This window comes from Aspergillus terreus, genomic scaffold (genome assembly GCF_000149615.1).
Source record: "Aspergillus terreus NIH2624 scaffold_6 genomic scaffold, whole genome shotgun sequence".
NCBI lineage: Eukaryota > Fungi > Ascomycota > Eurotiomycetes > Eurotiales > Aspergillaceae > Aspergillus > Aspergillus terreus.
The window spans coordinates 212,027-232,811 of NT_165929.1; the positions used below are offsets into that span (position 1 = coordinate 212,027).

At 53.1% G+C, this 20,785-nt stretch overlaps 8 protein-coding genes across 8 annotated transcripts; 5 read left to right on the forward strand and 3 right to left on the reverse strand.

Annotated features, from left to right (window-relative positions):
• Nucleotides 1-537: 537 nt before the first annotated feature.
• On the forward strand, nucleotides 538-2,324 carry ATEG_04325 (MFS transporter; the record flags this gene model as incomplete). The annotated part of the gene is made up of 6 exons (XM_001213503.1): nucleotides 538-752; nucleotides 806-905; nucleotides 959-1,315; nucleotides 1,370-1,797; nucleotides 1,859-2,003; nucleotides 2,070-2,324. 6 exons carry the CDS (start codon nucleotides 538-540, stop codon nucleotides 2,322-2,324), a joined length of 1,500 nt encoding a protein of 499 aa, XP_001213503.1.
• Nucleotides 2,325-3,468: 1,144 nt separating this feature from the next.
• Nucleotides 3,469-4,740, forward strand: ATEG_04326 (cytochrome and DOMON domain-containing protein; the record flags this gene model as incomplete). The annotated part of the gene is made up of 1 exon (XM_001213504.1): nucleotides 3,469-4,740. One exon carries the CDS (start codon nucleotides 3,469-3,471, stop codon nucleotides 4,738-4,740), a length of 1,272 nt encoding a protein of 423 aa, XP_001213504.1.
• Nucleotides 4,741-5,561: 821 nt separating this feature from the next.
• ATEG_04327 (sulfotransferase family protein) lies at nucleotides 5,562-6,271 on the forward strand (the record flags this gene model as incomplete). The annotated part of the gene is made up of 3 exons (XM_001213505.1): nucleotides 5,562-5,638; nucleotides 5,702-5,897; nucleotides 5,969-6,271. The coding sequence occupies 3 exons, from the start codon at nucleotides 5,562-5,564 to the stop codon at nucleotides 6,269-6,271; spliced, it is 576 nt and encodes a 191-aa protein (XP_001213505.1).
• An 818-nt stretch (nucleotides 6,272-7,089) lies between these two features.
• Nucleotides 7,090-10,832, reverse strand: ATEG_04328 (uncharacterized protein; the record flags this gene model as incomplete). Its single annotated transcript, XM_001213506.1, has 2 exons — nucleotides 7,090-10,440; nucleotides 10,560-10,832. The coding sequence occupies 2 exons, from the start codon at nucleotides 10,830-10,832 to the stop codon at nucleotides 7,090-7,092; spliced, it is 3,624 nt and encodes a 1,207-aa protein (XP_001213506.1).
• Nucleotides 10,833-11,817: 985 nt separating this feature from the next.
• Nucleotides 11,818-14,149, forward strand: ATEG_04329 (uncharacterized protein; the record flags this gene model as incomplete). Its single annotated transcript, XM_001213507.1, has 2 exons — nucleotides 11,818-13,917; nucleotides 14,141-14,149. 2 exons carry the CDS (start codon nucleotides 11,818-11,820, stop codon nucleotides 14,147-14,149), a joined length of 2,109 nt encoding a protein of 702 aa, XP_001213507.1.
• Nucleotides 14,150-14,777: 628 nt separating this feature from the next.
• On the reverse strand, nucleotides 14,778-16,339 carry ATEG_04330 (mitochondrial 37S ribosomal protein mS29; the record flags this gene model as incomplete). The annotated part of the gene is made up of 2 exons (XM_001213508.1): nucleotides 14,778-15,649; nucleotides 15,703-16,339. The coding sequence occupies 2 exons, from the start codon at nucleotides 16,337-16,339 to the stop codon at nucleotides 14,778-14,780; spliced, it is 1,509 nt and encodes a 502-aa protein (XP_001213508.1).
• A 364-nt stretch (nucleotides 16,340-16,703) lies between these two features.
• On the forward strand, nucleotides 16,704-17,429 carry ATEG_04331 (ribosome biogenesis protein RRS1; the record flags this gene model as incomplete). The annotated part of the gene is made up of 2 exons (XM_001213509.1): nucleotides 16,704-16,765; nucleotides 16,838-17,429. The coding sequence occupies 2 exons, from the start codon at nucleotides 16,704-16,706 to the stop codon at nucleotides 17,427-17,429; spliced, it is 654 nt and encodes a 217-aa protein (XP_001213509.1).
• A 944-nt stretch (nucleotides 17,430-18,373) lies between these two features.
• On the reverse strand, nucleotides 18,374-20,484 carry ATEG_04332 (putative Rho GTPase activator (Bem2); the record flags this gene model as incomplete). Its single annotated transcript, XM_001213510.1, has 4 exons — nucleotides 18,374-19,032; nucleotides 19,083-19,177; nucleotides 19,234-19,894; nucleotides 19,950-20,484. The coding sequence occupies 4 exons, from the start codon at nucleotides 20,482-20,484 to the stop codon at nucleotides 18,374-18,376; spliced, it is 1,950 nt and encodes a 649-aa protein (XP_001213510.1).
• Between the last annotated feature and the right edge of the window lie 301 nt (nucleotides 20,485-20,785).

Genomic DNA, 20,785 nt, shown 5'->3' on the forward strand with positions numbered 1-20,785 from the left:
CTGTCACTCCCCTGTCACTAAAAAACTAGCTTAGACTAGCTGGACTCCCCACGCTAACACGGGATGGGCGTCTGGATACTACCTTTTTAATCCTGTAACTCGAGCCTCCAATGTCGTCTTTTTGCGCACAGACTGGCGGGTGACATCCCGCCTCCGGGCTTGCAGTCAGCAAGTCCCTATCACGATGGGCAAAGGTCCCAACGACTACCTTGGCAGACATGGATATGATGATCCCTGGTCGATAACGGACATGGCGCCATTGGTGGCCGAGGCTACATAGGCTGGGGTCGAAAGTGTCCAAAGCACCAATCTCGCGGGCCACCGGCCATGTCCGTTGTTGGCGCACTTTATCTGTTCTTTGTTCCAAGGCATACGGTGACAAAGAGATTCATTTCCATGTTTCTTTACCCCCCTCTTCTTAGCCCCCCCGTGCTTCATTTCCCTTGCTTGTTCTTCATTCATCTTCTGTCTGAAAGCCGATTTTTTTCTTTATCACAGTCCGATTTCTATCAGGTACCGTGCAGGGAAGAGCCTCTCATGCCCCGCAGCACAGACGAAAAGAACTTGGGCGGCAATCAACGCCTGGACGTTGAAGACACTCCTCCCATCCACCGCCTCATGGAGCATACGAACAATGCAGACCCGGAGATTGTCGACTTTGAGGGACCCGAGGATCCCGCGAATCCCATGAACTGGAGTCGCTGGAGGAAAGGGCTCACGATCCTCGCCCTCTGTGGTCTAAGACTCGTAACGTGAGTCTACATGCTTTCGGATGTCCTACCAGATAGAATACTCATCGACAAAGTCCATTCGCAACCTCTATGATGGCGCCTGCCATCGTGGAGATAAAAAAGGATCTGAACTTCCAGAGCGACGAAGCCGCCTCGTTCTCTATATCAGCCTACGTGATTTCTTACCTGCCCTCCCAGATTGGATGCAATGCTAATAATCCCCCTAGGTTATTGGCTTTGGTGTAGGTCCCATATTCCTCGCGCCCATGTCTGAAATCTATGGGCGCACCATTGTCTACCACATCGGAAACCTGCTCTTTACGGCCTTCACGGTCGGCTGTGCTCTTTCGCAGAATATCGAAACGCTGATAGTGTGCCGGATTCTGGCTGGCCTCTGTGGCGGAGCGACCATGACGAACCCAGGAGGAACCATTGCAGATATGATACCCGTCGGACGGCGAGGGGCCGTGCTCAGCATTCTCGCCGGGGTTGATGTGATTTCTCCGGTGCTAGGTCCCAGTGCGGGTGGATATATTGCGTCTGCTTGGGGCTGGAGATGGATGTTCTGGTTTCTGAGCATTTTGGTGCGAACAGGTCTCCGCAAGCCTTATTCTACTCTACTGATTCCCCTTGTGTAGAGCGGCTCGATCGGCGTCTTCTCCGTTTTTGTCCTCCGCGAGACATACGCTCCTGTAATCCTTGCCAGGAAAGCAAAACGTCTTCGCGAGAGCACGGGGAATGCGGACCTTCGCGTCCGAGGGCAAACGACCAAATCCTTGGGGGTTCTACTCTCCCGGGCCTGCCTCCGCCCTCTCCGGATCCTGATCTTCAGTCCCATCATCCTGGCTCTTTCTCTCTATATGAGTCTCGTCTACGGCATTATTTACATCCTCTTCACCACGATTTCGGTGGTTTTCCAGGGTGTTTATGGCTTCGACACCGGTAATGCCGGTCTAACCTTCCTTGGGTTTGCCGCTGGAATGGTCCTGTCCCTGATGGTAGCGGGGTATTTCAACGATAGTATTCACAAGAAGCTGAGCGCGAAGTACCACGAGGAAAAACCGGAGTTTGTCCCCCCATGCTCCTGCTTCAAAGGACCTTCTCATACTGACAGATACACTGCATAGATTCCGTCTTCCCTTCCTCATGGGTGGAGCACTCTTTCTCCCGATTGGGATGCTCCTCTATGGTTGGTGTGTACACTACCGTGTTCACTGGATCCTGCCTGTAATTGGTACCAGTTTTGCAGGAGTCGGTGTGACATTTTGTTTTGTACGTGGTTTTGCCTGTCTTCTCCCCCCAACTTCTCTCTGCACCTCCTAATGCGACATTCGCTAGGTCCCAACACAAGCCTACATCATCGATGCCTTCCCTCTTCACTGTGCCAGCGCACTTGCCGGTAACAATCTTCTCCGCAGCATCAGCGGAGGTACCGTGCCGCTTGCTGGCCCAGCCCTCTACAGCAGATTAGGCGTGGGGTGGGGTAACACCCTCCTGGCACTTCTTGCTGCCATGTTCGGAGGGTTACCGATCTTGTTCTACAAATACGGAGAAAGACTACGCAAACGGTTTCCCGTTGACCTCAGTGACTAAGAATGACTGGCCCGACTTGTAAACTGCTTAGATTACCACTAGCCATGACGAGTGCTAGTATAGTCCATTGAACCTACCATGATAGTGAATACAAGAATACAAGGATACACGAATACAAGAATGCTTTCAAGACAGAAGTTTCGATCCCCTCTCTGATTGATACCTCGGTGTAAAGTCGAGCCCGACTGTTCTATGGTGCTTGGCATGCACGGCTACGAAACTGGAATCATATCAACGTCTTTATCCGCTCTAGAACGCTAGCGGACGTCTTGGGGGCGAAAAGCACGGGTAGCCCATTCGGTAAGCCTCATGCAGCTGCTAGCTGTTTCACTACTACTACCTAGGTAGTAAGGCGGCAACACCCGCATGGAGTGGCAAGTAAAACAAACTTGGGGGCCAAATCCCATTGGGCTCCTCTAGAAATCCGGGGTCCGTCGGCCTTATTTTGAGCCCCCACCGCAGTGTCAGCAACAGCCGCAGAGAGCAGGTGATATCCATGATATGCACGCCAGTCTGACTTGAGCAAGCACTGGAATTGAAACTGATGCTACAATAATCAATATAGCAATCCGATTCGCCCATACCGAGACCTCTTTTCTCGCACGAGACTGTGATATAAGCCAGATGACGAGCTACAGGCGCTTGGAGTCGTAATACCTCAGGAATTTCCTAATTAGGAAAGTCCACCTCCCGCGACAGTGGCGCCTGTGCTGCAATGCAACCCTGCAGAAGCTGTAAACACTGCAGTGAGATTTCAGCGTGATGCATCTAACCTCCAATATGGATTCTCTTAGCTTGCGGAGTGGCGATCTTGAACTGACTGCTTTAGTGATGCAGCACGCTTATCTGGGATCGAGATCCTGGTCGGCGCGCAAACATGGCTTCTGGGTGAATGAATTACCAACAGATCTGGTTGAGGACACACGGCATGCATGTACCCTGTACTCCAAAAGTCCCGTCAGACTCTGCAGATTCAACTTGTCATCTGCAGAGTGGCTTCTCGGCTGTCAGCTCGTAGCAGAGAGTTCTTCTCCTGTACGTTTTTGTTCCAATCTCAGCTCAATTGAATCCCCCAGAACTCACAATTGCTATTCTCTTCATCTATTCTTTCATTTCTGGGGAGATAGCACGGATCAATAGCAAAATGAAAGCTCCCGGGAGTCTGTTATCCGCCCTTATGTACACGACTTGCTTGGTGCCTCGGTCCCTTGCCAGCGGCATCCAGTACTGTCGAGACGACCCACGGCTCTGCTTCGGTGTCACCAGCACCAAGAACGCGACAGCAGGTGGCCACGACATCCATGTCTCGCTGACCGCAACACCCTCCGACAACGGGGGCTGGGCAGCGGTTGGGATTGGGAAAAAGATGGCCGGTTCGCTGATCTTTGTGATGTACTCGGACACAGATCGAACATCGCCGGTAGCCAGCATCCGCACCGTCGAAAGCCATGACAACCCCACCGTCTTAAAGGACCACGGGACACACGTCGAAGTGCTGAATACCTCCATCACCGCGATGGACCACCACGCCCATTTCGTGTGTTACTCCTGTGAAGAGTGGTGGAAGACACCCATCGCAACGGAGGGCAAGACATCATTCATCTACGCCGCAAACCGAGCCCAAACCTTTGACAAGGCGGAATCCGACTCTGTCCTCATGTTCCACGATGCCTACGGCATTGTGGAAGGCGACATGGACGAAGCGCTTCTCTCCTCTACAGACGAGCTCATCCCCGCCATCAGACCCGGCGAGACGACCGGTTTTGTCTTGCTAAACGAAAACGGGGACTTGAAGTCACACAAAGGTTCGCCGCTGCCCTCGTCCTGGCCCTCTCCGGGAACGATCCACGGAGTCGTCATGGGCGTGGCTTTCATGGGATGTTTCCCGGTGGGTGGGATGCTGATCCAGTTGCCACTGGGCCGTGCGTTCACATATCACTGGATGATTCAGCTGTGTGCGTTGCTGCTTGCCCTTGGCAGCGCCGGTTATATGGTGACTCGATCGACACACTTCGATCTCCATAAGATTCTTGGTCTTACGGTGGTCGGCGCGTTGGCGGTCCAGGCGGCAATGGGCTACAAGCACCATACAGTCTTTGTGCGGATTGCGCAGCGGTCTGCGTACACGCTCGTGCATAGGTGGCTTGGCCGGAGTCTCCTGTTGCTAGGAACCGTCAACGTTGCATTAGGGCTCTACCATAAACGCCGCCCCACCGGGGCTATAATGGCGTGGTTTGTCATCTGGCTTGCTGAGCTTGTTGCGTATGCTTGGGTCATGCGACAGAAGCAACGGCGGAAGAGACAGCAGCACCAGCCGCAGCTGGTGGCAAAGGACGAACACGAGATTGGGCTCTTTGATCTTGGCAGCAGCGACTCGGATGACTCTGAAGACTCTGAGTTTGAGGAGGAGGTGTGAACACTACAATCAAGGGACTGGTTACATTAGCAAGGACTGCGGCACATCTATACCAGGAGCTGAGGGCTTCCGAACACCACGATGTTGATACCTACCAAGTATGGAGCGATTCGATGATAGATGCCAGGAGAATGAAATCTCGCCTATGCGCCAGCTGGCGGTCTGGAGAGACAATCCGCGGTACATTGCCCAAGCATGAGGCGCTGTATAGCGCATGCAGGGTCCCCGTTCCTGGTGACACGAGATCCATTCCAGAGATTGCTTGGAATGGCGCCCGCCCCCAACTTTATCATCACCTACCATCTAAGCCCCTAGCTTGCATATTTTCGAAAGTCCATGGCCTCAACACTACTGTCAAGGGGACAGGACGGGAAGATGACGATGAGCAGCTCTATCATACGTAGGGCGCTAGGTCTATCTAAGCAGGTGGCTCGCCCTTCGGCTCGACAGTATCCCCGTTGATTCGGCGATTTATAATCTGGAATTCGTAGAGTTGCGAGGGTGAGCTGTCAGCCAGAAGGATTGGTATGCATGTTAGGCGTGCTACATGCCGAAATCAGTAAGGCCTCGTTGGATACGGAAGGCCTGCTGTTGGTCACGTCGGGGTCTAACCACCGGAAACTTCTTCCTCTCGAGTTGCGACATGTCGATTCCTTCAACTGCTGTGAGACAGCTGCAGAATCGTCTGTGCGACAATTTCATTTATCTCGGCAGCTCAAGGCCCCCCCATCTAGTCATAAATACGCGGATTCCCTGTTGCAGGAGTCGCCGTTGTGCTCTCAAGCGTAAACTGTACCGCCTTCACAGTCCAATCCATCACCATGTCCCGTGAAATCGACAGACTCCCCCAGCCATGCAGTAGAAGGAAAACCAAGCTCATCATTGCCAGCTGTAGCAGGTGAGTGATGCAGCCCTCTCTCGCATTTTACCTTGTTGTGGGTTTCTGACGGCGGAAAAACAGAACAGGCACCCTGGGCCTCTACTCCGCCCTCAAGATCTTGGGCTACCACCCCTACCACATGGTGGAACTGGTTCTTAACGGGGGCGTCACCCACATGAAGTTGATGATTGAGAACGTCGTCGCAAATCGCAACCGCCTATCAGGCATCAAGCGCTATAACCGCGGAGACGTCGAGAAGTGGCTGGCTGATTACGATGTAAGTGCGCCCCGCCACCGGCGTAGCCGTATATCAGCGCGTGATAGACGCTGATGCAAGGACCGAGGAAGTGCCTGATAGAAATTCCGTCGTACCTCGGAACAGATGTCCTCGAAGAGTACGCCACAGACCCAGACGTCCAGTTCATCCTGACCGAGCGCGACCCGGGCGCGTGGGCGCGCTCGGTCAACAACACGGCGGGGAGGATTGTGACGATGGCGGCTACGTTCCCGTCCAGCGTGCTGAAGCATTTCAATAGGAGCTTGGGTGTTTTTTTCCATCTCAATGAGCTGGTGTACTGGGCCTTCTCGGAAGCGACGAACATGGATAACCCGGATAATGAGGCTTGCCTGCGCAGGTCCTATATCGAGTAGTAAGGGCTTGAGTCTTTAGTGTGGTGTTTGGGTGGGTTGGGCTAAGCTTGAACTGCAGCATCCAAACTGTCAAACAGATCCTTCCGAAGGAGAGAACCCTCGTCGTCAGGTTGGAAGATGGCCTAGGCTGGGAGCAGATCTGTCCGTTTCTGGGTGTTCCGATCCCGAAAGAGGACTATCCTAAGCCTAATGATCCAAAGATGTTTGAGGAGATATCAGAGACTCTTCTCAAACCCTGGGTGAAGGCGGCCATGGTCAGGCTGGGCATGTTTGCGGTGTCCACGCTTGGAGTTGTTGGCTATCTGGGGTGGAGATATTATCGGAAGTGATACAGACGACGGGAGATGAAGTTATTCCATGATAGTGACGATCGGAAAGGTAAGTCTCTTCCCAACAAGGAAATTGCCAAATAATCACGTGATTCATGTGTTGCACTATCCCTCGCTGGACAGGCCTCGTGGCTTCTCATAGTCCTGGCCAGGGTCGCTTGTTGATGCCTTGAATGACGACTTAAAGATGCTGATATTCCTGGCCAGCTAGGGATCGATGTATAGAAGACAAGGTTCCAAAGTGGAAAATTTCACTTCCTGATGCTTAATTCTCCGAGTTGCTACCATGGCTGGTGACTGTTAGAGCCCTATCACATTCGAATCTGACAACATGCGATTAGACCATGATATTGTATTCAAACTCACAATTAAGCTAGAAATGAGGTACATCTCAAGGGAAAAGGGTATAGATAAGGAAATTCGTCAAGTCATAGGAAATGCAAAAGAGGGTATAGTGACAGGGGAGACCACAATACTTGCAGTCCATGTCTATGGCGGAGGATTGACTCTGGCAGCGTTTCTCTTCTTGGCATTCTCCAACGCCCTTCGAAGTCGCTCCTGATGTTCCGGATCTTCCTCGGAGCTCTTTGACTTAATATTGGCTGTAGGCGGCCGAGGGCCGGGGAGCAGGGCACCGACAGATTGGCCGGCAGGCAGAGGCTCTATCGGTGCTGGCTCTTCAAATATAGGCGCTTTGCCCAGGCATTTCAGCAGGTCGTTCATGGTAGCTAGAATCTTCGCCGGCCCTGCGCGCACACTGGCGATCTTGGATTTGAGATCGTTCTGGATCTTCGCATCCTCCTTCTTTTTCTCCTCGTCTAACCGGCGGAACACGTCGGCGTCAGCACCCGAGCATCGAGCCTCCGCCACGGAAACCTGGTAGTCGGCTTCGTTGAGTGCGGCATCCGCCAGTCCAAAATAGCGCAGGATGTTTTCAGAGTCCTGACGCAGCGAATCGACAGAGTACTGCACCGATTTGAACATTTGCTCAACTTCGGAGTCGGCCATACCGGAGGAACGAATCGCCGCCAGGTCGATTTTCGAAACTTTGGCCAAAATCTCATCGAGAAGACTTTGGTTCTCGCCTAAACCGTGGATGATAGCTTCATCAAAGGCGTCCATCAATCGATTGGCCCTCTCATCACGATCTCTGGCCGCTCTTAGGATGTTCTGCTTCTCCATTTGGTCGAAGTCGGCGTCTACCTTTTTCAGCTCTGCCGAGTCGCCCATGAAAACGAGGGGTCGTCGTTCAGCTTTCTTTCTCCGGCGCTCGAGGTCCAATGCGATCTGAAGACGTTTGTGATAGCGCAGTTCAAGTCGTCGATATATGTCGTTGACCAGTTTCATCGTGTGGGACAAGTTATACTTATCCCGCTCTGAATCTTGAATTCTGCTGTTTTCAAGGTTGAGCTGGCTGAGTGCCGACTCATAGAGGTCCTGAAGTGCCGAGATCTCTTCCGTCAGACGTGTTTCCAGAGGCTTGAACACGGTTTTTACGAAGTCGTCGACTTCTTCCCTCTCTTCATTCAGCTGCACACGAGCCTCTGTTTGACGAAATTCTTCCTCCAGTACGTTGATATCCGCATATCCGATTTCCTTTTCGTTGAACAACGCATCAACATGCTCTTCCGACTCCTCTTGGCGTCGCATGCGCTCCTTGTCAAGCTGTTCCCGTCGAGATTTATTCGCGGACTCCCAAGAGGTTCCCGCCTCTCTGATGTAAGTGAAGTCATTGGGATACTTCTCAAGGTCTTGTTTGGTTGTGATATGCCATGCGCTTTCCGACTGCTTGGCTAAAGGGGAGGAAACCATGGATCGCAACTCGTCAATAGATCCAGCCGGTTTTCCCTGCCGAAGGGCAGCGGGCAAAGGTGGAGGCGGTGATGAGATACGGCGCGAAGACTTATTCCTATAGGCAACGCTCTTTTCCCTGATGAGCCCAACAAAGGTCTCATCATCCTCTTCCTTTGTTGTTGACGGAGCAACAGAACCTGGTCGTTCAGTAGGCGCCGGGGCTGGGGCATTTGACATCATTCTACCACTTTCTGCAGAGGCCTGTCGTAGGGCTGAGTAGGCTTGGTATGCAGGGCGGTCAAAGATAAGGTTGTCGGAGCCTCGCTGCGGGCCTTCTGCGTAACGGAAAGGTGTATAGATGGCATTGGGAGGATTGGTCGTCAAAGGAGACAAACTCTGTTTACGCATCGCGTCGCTCATTGTGGGTGGCACTGAAGTCGGTCGAGACAACTGAATTTGCCCTGAGAGTCCGTGGCTGTGTTTGGTGCCCACGGCGACGGAAGAAGATCTCTGCAAACTCGTCGCGCTAATAGGTGTATGCAACCTGGGCAGGATAGGACGTCCGCCTGGGCTATATTTGCCATCTTCCGTTTCTTCTGGCACGTCGGTCGATCCAAAATAGCCCTCCGTTTCCACGGGTATCAGTCCGGATTCAATCGGAGAATCAATCTTCTCGGGTTCGTTGGCCTTAGGCTGCGGCGATTCTTGAACTGGGGTGGGTTTGTCGGTAGAAGGCTCATCGCTCTTTTGATCATGATCGACATTGTACAAAATCTCACGCAGTTTGGTTTCTTTCGCCATGAAAGCCGTGAATATTTTATAGCGCTCTTCATCGGAATCCGCTACGGCTTCCTTTCGCAATATTGCAACGTAACGCTCTAACGAGGATTTGGACCAAGGGTCCAAGTCTTCGAAGGGATCCGGCGCCTTGCGTTGATATGCCGCCTTGTTCTCGTCTTTATTGGTGACGCCGTCTGAGCTTGACGTTATTTCGTTTGTAGCGCCATCCGTCTGCTCTGATGGACCGTCCGGCTTTTGTTTAGATACGTCAAGAGGACTCGGTCCTTCTAAAGGAGTTGAAGGCTTCGTTTCCACATCAGAATGATCGGTGCCTTGGCCAAGTGTGGGTTGTTTATCGGGAGAAACAGGACGCTTCCAAGCTTCGATAACTTTGTCGATACTTTCCGAAGTACCAGTGCCTGAGGCGGTGCTGTATTTAGACTCCATAGTGTCCACCCTTACCGGGGGAGGCGGTTCTTGGTACCCTAGCGATGTACTGGGGCTGACTGGAGATTGCCTGAACTGGTCCGACGGTGCTCCATTACCCTGCATATGTGCATGCTGCGTTGGGGGCGAGACATTTGGAAGCGGCGTAGCTGTAGTGGACGGACTGACAGAGGCGGTGTCCGCCGGGGCCACGGGTGAACTGGTCGGGAGTTCAGAATAAGTCCGTGAATGAGCCGGGTCTCGGCGGGGCTCAAAGGTCGCAACATCATCAACGTCTCCCGGAACGGGTGAGAGATGCTCCCAATCAGAGGGGCCTCCAGATCCCAACGCAGAGGCTCCAGTGGCGACTACGAGAGGGCTCATTTTAGGAGGAACAGGCGGGGCTGTTGTTGGCAGTGTGCTGGGCGCAGTGGCCGCTGGAGGTTGCTCCGGAGGCGGAGGATAAGGACTCAGGTTGACTGTAGGGGGGACTGGGGCGCTTTGTGGGGGAATATCATATTGCGAACTGACTGGCTGGCTGGTGATGGACGTTGAATATGCGGGTGGTGGGGGTTGCTGCAGCGGCTGAGTGACAGGCTGTGATACTGCATGAGCGTACCCTGGTGGAAGTGGAGGCGGAGGAGGTGGTTGTGGTGCAGGACTGAAAGACTGCTGAGAACCATATGGAGCGTTCGTCATCCATTGTTGATGCGTTACAGGGGCAGTCGCCGGAGGCCCATATCCTGGAGGCGTCGAGAAAGACTGATGGGTTTCGATCGGGCTTATCGTCGGAGGTGGTGCGCTGGAGTAAGACTGGCCGGTTGTGCTCGAAGGACGAGGCTGTAGATGCCGTTAGACCGCAAATAAGCTACATCTTATCAATCCAAACTCACTGGAAGCGGTGGTGGTGTTGGAGACGGAGTATGATGGGGAGGCGGATGTTGATGGTTGTATCTCACACCCCACGAGGTTGTATCAACTGCCTGAGAGAAACCAGAAAGCGGCGATACGCTGGGAGAGATACTCGGTCCCGGAGCACTAGTCATGGATCCATAGGTATTCGGGTTGTATGAAGGTGCTGATACTGCGGGATTGGGGGGTGGAGGAGGCGGCGGTGGAGATACAGTGCTGGGACGCCATGACGACTGCGTAGGAGCCGGCCGACGCCATTCTGGCTGTGAAGGCCCGGAGCTTTGTTGACCAGGTGTGGAATATGGATGGGATCCATACATGTCTAGTTGATTTCTTTGTTAGTGAAGCACACGGTATATTGTGTGAGCTGCTACACACCGGAGAGGAATGCGACGCGGGGAGATGCTGGAAAGGAGATGTGGACAGCAAAACACGAGGGAGGTCAGCAGATCAGACGACGGGCTCGATGAGGAAAAGAAAATGACTGTCTGGCTGAGACCTCTTCTCACCACCGTGAACAAACTACAGGCTGGTGATAGTTGGAGGGGAAGAGGAAGCTGGTGAGTGAAGAATTAATGGGAGGAAAAGCAGGCTGTGTTTCTCCGCTTGGCGTGCGATAAGAAAGAGCCTCGGGGAGAAGACGCATACTAAGTCCCGTGGGTTTGGTTGGGTTTCCATCGGGGGGACTTTTCCCCACATGCTTTGCTATATTTATCCCCAGGTACCACCGATGTGTGCAATGCCCCGCGATCTCACAGACATCACATCCTGACGAACTGGAGGAGTCGTGCAAAATGGTTGATACTAATACCTCGAAGCACTCGATAACATGTCGATCACGCTCGAAATACTGAAGACATGGGGATTATCGACAAAAACGACACCGGATAAGCCATCGAGGTCGTCTCGAATACAACCATCTCATACTCCCGAGTACCTGACTGATGGCCTTTACCTCTGTTCGTCGTGATTATAATGTTATTAGACTACTAGTATAGCACCTCTCGGTCAGTAACTCAGGGACTGTCACATCTGATTATCACTTTGAATATTCTTTGTCCGCAGTTCAAGCTTCATTCAGTTGCCATAATACAACATGCTACTCTTCTATGGCTCAGATAGATATTAATAGAACCCGCTTTGTTATAGTACCTTCTTTGTCACGACGACGACCTCGAAATACACAGGCACCCATCGACGAAGATATCTGACCTCATTCCCCATCCCCATTGTAAAGAGAAACCTAAGACCTATCTCACAACCTGCTTCGCAGCCGTATCTCTCTCCTTTATACATCCTCCAATAATGGACGAACAATACGAAGTTGACCTGACACCGATATACCACTCATACTGTGACTTGGATTCAGACCTGCCATACTTCCCTTCAAGACCGCCCACCCTCCACACCATCAAATGGGCCCCATACGTATCTCCCGAGGATGCACGTCTCGCATACAAATTCTGGTCCCTTCCAGAATCCGATCTGCGTGTGGACATCGAAAGAAAAGGCCACTCTTTCCTCGCCCATGACCAATCGAAACATGCACTAGCAAGAAACGTGTACGAGCATCTGAGCGCGCCGGAGCAATCCTTCGGACCACTGTCCGGAAGCCAAGTCGATAGCATCATGGAACGGAAATGGACATACGAGGAGGTCTTTGGGCTCGATGATCCCCGGAAGGAGGACGTGCATGTGAATGGCAAGAGTCTACGAGACGGCTCGCCCTGGACCGTGAAACGACTGCAACGGGAGCTCTCCAAACGCGGGCTGAATACCAGTGGAAGACGACAAGACTTGGAAGACCGTCTGTACGATGAGGAGCGCCACCGGCTTTTACCACGGAGCGACCTCTCGCACTGGGGAACCAACAGGAAGGGGCATAGAGAACAGCATGCAATCCGGTTCACACCCAGGAATGGCCTGAACGCCTTGGATATGTACACCAGCGCCATCCAATTAAGCCCTCACAACCCGGTGTACTGGCTGAGCAGAGCTTATTGCCATTATAGACTGTCATTCTTTGACCTTGCATTAGGCGATGCGTACCGAGCTCAACTTATCTGCGAGGCGATGCGGGATATGGAGATTCACAGCTATACCCGTGGACTGGAAGAGCATGCCCGCCATGCCATCGAGCAACATATATATTCGATCCCCAGTGAAGGTGAAATGTCGCCGGAAGCTAAGCTAATGCGCGGGATTGGAATTATTGCGTTCACACCAACCCTCGAACTGACCATTGTCAATATCATCACCCTCAGCCTTCTTGCTCTTCAGTGCTGGGACGACTATGACGCAATGGAGAGGTACTCCGTTGCAAAGTTCGATATAGCACGACACCAGCATGCGTTCCTGCAGCCTGATCAGTGGACGGTGGATCAGGAACCTCTTGCCGGCATTCGTCGGAGTCGAGAGCAAGACGATATTCTCTTCCACGAGAAGAAAGCCGGGGCTTGCCCCGGTGGCAGGAAATACCCCTACGATGCAGACGACAAGGACAGGTACAACAAGAAGTTTGTAGACTTCATCAACAAGAATCTTCCCCATGGGTTTCCCAAGAAGAAATGCGAGGTTGGCATACGGTCGATTCCCGGGCGACCAGATCGGCTGACGCTGGGGATGTTCGCGACCCAGCCCATCAAGAAGAACGAACCCATCTTTGTCTCGGATCCTTCAATGAGAGGACACCTCAGCATCAACAGATTGAAAAGCGATGAGCCAGTGGCCGACGCCGGGAAGCCACGATGTGACAATTGTGGACGGAGGATCTCACAAAAGGTCGTGAAAAGATACTGCGACCAGGGTTTGGACATGTTCCTGAGAAAGCATCCCGAAGGCTGCCTATGCATTATGGAGGAGATACCTATATACTTCTGTCCCCAGGAGGAGTCAATAGAACCAACATGTGCACAGGTCGCGCGAGAATGTTATCATCACAAGGCCTGTGGAGAGAGCTGGCAATGGCTGCACGACGCCATGCGGCCTCAAGTCTTGGACACAGATGACAAGCCTCACTTTCACCACTCGAACGAGGATCACTGCACGTTTCTGAGCCTCGTCCTGCGCGAGATCCTTGACACGACGCTGCTGCGGCGCGCTCAAACCGGCAATCCTACCCTCATGCCTCACGAGCTTGACGAGATGGTCATGTTAGAAAGTCACAGTGACTGGGACTCGCAATATTTCCCCTTCACCCTTGCAGCAAACATCCAGGTGCCGTTCGACATCTTGATGAATATGGGGGTCGATATATTCAGCGACCTCGCCTTCGACACCTGGACCATCCAAACCGTCCTGAAGAAACTGTACACCAGCGTCGTGCCGGGGGATACGCGTCTAAGGGAGCCCCTGGAGGCAGTCAAGGAGAAGGACTTTCCATCTCCGGGTGATCAGGACCGTATGGTGAGAGATGGCGAAGATTTCTCGAAATACGACCCTACCTTCCAAGCTCTATACCTGTTCCCCGCATTCAGCATGTTCAACCATGCCTGCTGGGGCGCGAACAATGCAGTCTGGGGATACGGCCAGGAGACGCCTAGCCGGGTCCTGGTGTGGGCGACCAAGGATATAGAAGAAGGCGAAGAGATTTGCATTCCCTATCTTCACCAGGCAAATGAGACCGAAGCGACCCTGAAGCGGACACTGGGAAAGGATTGCTTCTGCAAGAAACACCGGCCAGAGACGTTGAAAGGCAAAGTATCCCGATCAGACGACGATGATAACGACTACGAAGAGAGACCCAGTAAACGGAAAAGGTCTGATCATCACGCGTCGAGTGATGCACCTGCTGGTCGAAATCATGCATCTACAGGCGGTACAGGTCGCCGTTCTTACAATCTGCGGGCGAGAAAGACTGGAGATCGCCGGCGTCGGTGAAAGAGCTTCTCATTTGAAGTCTTTGTCCATAGGTTTTATTGACTAATGCTTTGTTCGACGCACCTCTCTTCCAAGGCCTATCAATACTGTTAGTTATATATTGTGGAGTAGTATTCATGTTCAGCGTACACTCTCAACTACCACAAGTGAACAAGAAAGATCATTGATATATATCTTTTCAATTCCATTATATGCATACAGACAGAACGAACCTAAGACAACTCAGTAGTAAAGTACAGATTCTGAAAAGTCCAGTCTCCTCCAATAGCGCAGCAGGTGGAAGAAAACCAGCACCCAGAAGAAAATGGTACATGCCAAATAACAGACAAAGACGGCACAAACCTCTTAAGCAGCCATGTCTAGTAGACGCAAGAAAGACCCATCACCTAAGCTGCCACTCTGAGCCGTCTACCCAGCTTCTCAAGCTCGCCGATCACACCACCGCCGGCCAAACTCCACTTCTCCCCAACCCACTCATCATTAATGTTCTCCTGAAGAAGGCCACTGCGGGCAAAATACTCCAGGAAGCCGCGAGCCTCTTCGCGGGTAAGACCACCGAGGGTCTGGAGCTCCAGAGAGCCCTCCTTCGCGACGGACGACTTGGGAGAGTCGAATGCATCGATAACCCGCTGGTCAGCACGGCTGTAGGGGTCCGCCTTGGGGAACTCCGGAGCGGAAGGCTTCACACCGGCCTGGCGGGCCGCGACCTGCTTGAGGGCGACCTCGAAGCTGTAGATGGTGGGGTTGTTGGAGGCCGAGGTAGAGTAAAGCAGGAGACCACCGTTGGGGAGCGTGGACTTGCCAGTGCCAGGCTTGAGCAGCGAAAGGAAGTGCCTCACAAACACAAGGTCGTGGGCGTGAACAGGCTCGAACTCGGCGCTCTTGTATTCAGTGTTCTGCATCCAGTGGGCCAGGCCATCCACTGTCACAAGCATGGGCGGACGGGCCTTGAAGTTCTTCTCAAATCCAGACGCGGGCGCAGTAGCGGTAAGCTCAGTCCACAGCGCCTGGAAGACGTTCCACGCAACGGCGGGGTCCTGGATACCAAGTCTGGCAAGGCTCTCAAGGGTCATGCCGGGCTTAACGGAAGACTTGAGGGCGGGGTGCTGTTGAGACACATGGAGACTCTTCAAGACCTCCTCGTTGGCCGTGACGGTGCGAGAAAGCAAGGCAGCGGTCGCTTCATTCTGAACATAGAGATGCGGGTTTTCGTCGGAGAGCGGAGCATAGCCGGTATGCGCAATGACCAAGTCCTGGGCTACAAAGATTGTCAATAAAAGACAATGAAAAATCTCTCAAGACAAAACTTACGTTCGGGAACGGTGAAGACAACCCATTTCTTGGTGAAAGCCATAGCCATCGCCTGCAGCAAATGGACTGTCTTGCCAGTGGCTCTTCCACCGGTGATGATCTTCTTAACCGCCTTACCCTTGTCCTCACCCTCAGACGAGATTCTATCGATCAGCCGGCCCAGTTCCAGAGTCTCCCGTCGGACCACCGTTCCGGGCCGGCGGAATATCGACCAACCCTGCTTGGGCTTGAAAGCCTGAACGGCGCGCAACTGGGCGATCATGGGGATAGGAAGGCCGAGGACCGAGCCGCGCAGACGCGCGTCGACCATTGTTTCCGCCGAGAGGTCCTGCATGCCCTCAACCTCCAGAGCATTGGGGTTGCTGAGCACGATACGCTTGCGCAGCGTTTTGCGCTCTCCGACGGGAGGAGGACGCGGCCTGTCGATGGGCTTCTTCTTCTTCATCTTGGCGGACTTGGCCTGACGGTACTTGGGCGGGCCCTCCAGGCTGGTCTTCTTCTTTGTTGGCAGCGCATAGCGGACCGTTGACGTGTGGAAAGATGCCGTGGCTCGGGGGGCCGTCACCGACGGAGGTAGAATGGCTCGAGGCGTCGAACGAAGCCGTGTAAGGCAGCCCCAACAGAAGGAAGAGACCATTGTGCTGTGGCACACCGGCACGGGGGCCAGTGCTCGAAAGGGACAATGGGAGGGGGGAGGGAATTGAGGGAGAGGAAGGAGGGTGTTGCGCCGAATTGTCGCTCTCACTGCTCGACGAGGCGGATTGAAATTCGGAGCACAATTTGGAACTTCGAGCCCGGCCCGGACGGGACTAGTGCCATGGCCGCCTTAGCCACGTGAGGGCGGTGAGGTGGGACGCAAAAGCGGCGCCGCATGCTTTTATCTCCCGAACTTTTTTTTTCCCGCCTCAGATCAACGTCCGGTCACTCTCAGTCTGACACAATTTCCTTCTTCCTCGACATTTTTGTCAATCTTCCGAACCAGATTCGGATCCCTCATCACAATGTCTGAGGTCGAAACTACAAATGCTGCCGCCGGGGCATCGAAACCGAAGCCCGAGAGACTGTAAGGCCCGATCAGATCTATACCTGCATTTTCCCATACAGGGTAGTATACTTACTCTACGACCTATTCTAGCCCCATCACTGTCTCCAAGCCCACCCCATACACCTTTGACCTCGGCCACCTCCTCGCCAACGACCCGAACCCTCTCGAAATCTCCCGTTCCGAACCCGTGAATGCCTCGTTACGATCCACCGCCCGCGACGGCGCCCAAGCCCTCCTCAACCAGCTTCTGACCACATGCCCCATCACGACGTCGCAACAAGGCGTGCTTCTGACGCTTCCGACGCCGACCACTGCGCTCCCCCGCCACAAGCCGCTGCCAACCCCCAAGCCGCCCACCAAGTGGGAGCTGTTCGCGCGCAAGAAGGGCATTGGCAAGTACAACACTCGGCCCGGTGCTGCGCTGGCGGATAAGGAGCGCCGCAAGAAGCTGGTGTACGATGAGGAGAAGGGCGAGTGGGTGCCTCGCTGGGGCTACAAGGGCAAGAACAAGTCCGACGATGACTGGTTGGTGGAGGTGAACGAGAAGGACTGGAAGAAGGAGGAGGAGGCCGCGGCCAAGGGAAGCTCCATCCGTGGCATGTCGCGCGCCGAGCGCAAGGAGCGGATCAAGCGGAATGAGCGGAAAATGCGGGCGAACGAACGCAAGGCGAGGAAGCCATGAAGCGGGGAGCAGAGGGAATACCCATGAGGTTGTAGATAATTCGTCGGCCAGAGTGGCGGTGGACCTCTGGCTCTTTTCTTTCCGTTTTGTCTGTACTCTGTCTGGGCTTATAAGGCGTTTGGATTGGAGTCACCGGTCTTTTTGATTCAAGGTTTGCCTGGTTGGGTTCCCAGCAGGCTCTCACTTCAAAAGCATCATGAAATCTCACCCAATTTGTCTTGTGTTCTCCATGTAGAATAACCGGCCTTGGCTAATTTCGGATCCAATCTGCTCTCTGAGCAGGATCTATTTAGCTTTAATATTTGCAACCCATGTATGGTATTCCTCTGTCTAATTTACAACTATGTACCGGTAACACGACGCAGCAGAACGAGCAGAAACACTAAAACTGGGCTCCGGGGGAATCAACTGATATGTAGAACCTAGAAGCAGAAAGCATATTTGCGCGAGGATCAAAAATGGACGGGAGAAGCGCACGAAAAGCGAGGCACAAAGACAGAGCTGTGCTGTACAATTGCGACGAGAGGATGAAGAAAGTCAGACAACGTTAACCGACTCCTGAGGCGCCAGGTATGCATGCACTCTGGGGTAATAGCAAAAGAAACGACCTTAGAGCAAAGAGAAAATTTCACCAAATGGCACAAAATCGAACCACGGAAGACGCAGGACCATAAATAAAACAAGCAAGTAAATGACAAGAAGGCAAATTGGAAGAAATTGCAGGTATTGCAGGCAAAATACAGTAACAGATATGCCCAAATGCGGATCCAGTCCGGAAATGTTAACCTGAGGCAATTCAATGGCGAGCGCCAAAAAGACGAAATGGAATGCATGGTAAGATGCAGCTTGTTCTGCATTCTTCGTAGACAAAAAAAAGGCTGGAGTGGTAAGAGTTTAGTGCAGGACCTAGCCCTTGCAAAAGAACTCGTAGTGCGTTAGACACGCTAGATTTGGATAGGAGATAGCGGAGGTCCAAGCTCGGGAAGCTGGGAAATACTTCGCGTGTGCGTAGTTTCAATATTCTTCGGTTTCTGCTTCTTCGGTTTGGCTGTCGCCGTCTGGGGACGAGCTGGTTCCTCCTCCACCTCCACCGCAGCCTGGCTGCTACCAGACGAAGATATGGCTCTCTCATCGGAGCTGGAAGGAGGTGGTGGCATGTTTGCCTGTTCCCGCGCAGCTTTCTCCTTCTCGTCCATCTCTTTCTCGATCTGGAGGTACTCCTTCTCTGTCCAGCAGCCTTGCCAGCAGTTCTTCCAGTCGCAGACGAGGAAATTGAAGCAGAATGCGTCGATCTTCATGCATGGTTGGAAGCAGATGCAAAGATTGCGATAGTCCATCTTGTTTTGGTCAACATAGGAATGCAGGAGGTTGAGATGACAGGTGATGGCGAAGAGGAGGTAATAATTGTATGGCGGGAGTTTGGAGAGCTCGTCCTTCAGTAGTTGCGGGGCCGTGGTTGCGCCCTCACACTTTTCCGCGATCATGGCCTGGGTTTTTTTGGGCAACAACTCGTCGGGGAGTTCGCGGAGCCAGGCCTTGAACATGGAACCGATAGTATTGATATCGTAAAGATCTGGTTCGTCGAAGAGGTTGACATCAAGCTCTGGGGACGTGTTAGAGTCGGTCTACTGAAGGTAGCACGGACATGCTTACCTGTGTCAAAGCGCCGCTGCCAATGCTTGACCTCTTTGCCGCTACCAGGGACGCGATATAGACCCTCTTCCTCGCAGCCTTTGAAGTTGAGATAACTGTTGCGTTATTAGCAACCGCCGTTCGCCGGAAATAGTAATAGGCGATGTCTTACTCTATGCAGCGATACGGCAATGCCGGCATCCAGAACTCAGTCTTGTCCCGGCAATCTTCCAGTCGTTTTGCGATACGGGTCCGTCGTGCTTGTTTGATGAGCGGTAGATTGATCACGGTGCACACATAGTTATCATCATTGAAAAGCTCACGCTCATTCGTGCTGCCACTTCTGGTGATCTTGCCGAGGAACCCCTTGCCTGCTTTGCCGATCCGATCCGCAGCACCGCTGGATGATTGTTTCAAGTTGTTGAACAACGCGGCGGAAGCGCCCGACACTTGGCTCAAAGATGCCGAAGGAACCATTGATCCGCCATATCGTTCCCTCCGGACAGGACCGCCAAACTCTGAAGGTCGATCGGGTGTACGGCTGCGGGCGGTTGGGGCTGGGGTTGGCTTCAGGCCACTCTCCTGGCGTGAAGAAGCTGATTTCACAGAATCTTGCATCTCTCGCTTGGTGCTCTCCTCAAGTCGCATCAAACTGGTAGATGGTCGTCGATTCGCTATTCTGTTGGCGGAAGACTCATCCAATCTTATGGAGCGAGAGCGTGACAGAAGGTTGGCAAACCGGGCTTTATTCTTCTTAGGCTGGCCAAGGTCCTCTGTTCCAACCTTCTTGATTTCTGCCCCTGACGGATTCTTTTCTTCAGGGGCCACACCGTCTATTATCCGTCAGTCATGGGAGCTCCGACGAAATGAGGGTGGCTGAACACCTACTATGCTCTTGCTTCGCAGCGCGCTCGATCGTACCAGGAAGATCTGGAGTTGACTCGTACAGTTTAGACACGACTCGGGTTTTGCGATCTCTGGAACTTCCGCGGCTCTTGGGTTTATCAATAGAGTTTGTCGAGCTGTCGGACTTCTGGGACTTGTGCGAGGATTTTGGTGCCTTGAGGTTCGCAAAAAAGGAACGTGAGGTGTCGCGAGTGTGTTTTGGAGAGTCCCTGGGAGAGGGAGGGTACTGAGGTATGGCCGTGAAGCCCGGCGTAGGTGGTTCGGCCGTCAGACCTGGAGACACCGGAGCAAGATCGCTATCCGACTTGTTGTTGGACTCTTGTGTGACAGGGCGAATGGTGGCCCCTTTGAAGAAAGGCGGACTAGAGGGAGACTTAGGGGAACGGGGCGTCAGGGGACTCGGTCCATCTGAGCTTTGGGCACCAGGCGTTAGTGGAGACGAGATCTTCGCATTATTCGTCTGCAGGGTGGAAGTGCTGAGATCTAAATTCGGAACAGTGGATTGTCTCGACGGCATTTTAGACGGTATCGTGGGCCGACGCGTGCTCTTAAGGGGGAATTCGGCAAATCGTCAGGGGCTCGGAGGAGGAATAAACTAATGCCAGGAACTAGTGGGAGTTCGAGCTTCGCGATCGAGTGTGGACAATATTGACCTGCACACAAGCAACGTTGTTAGCAACACTGACTGGCTTTTGCATGTGAGTGGTCTTTATTTGGGAGCCCTCAAAGTGGCTGATCGTGAGAAATCAGGTTCTAGAACTTACTGCTGTCCTTGTTCCAAAGCTTCAACCATGAATAATCTATACCTAGAGCCTTCC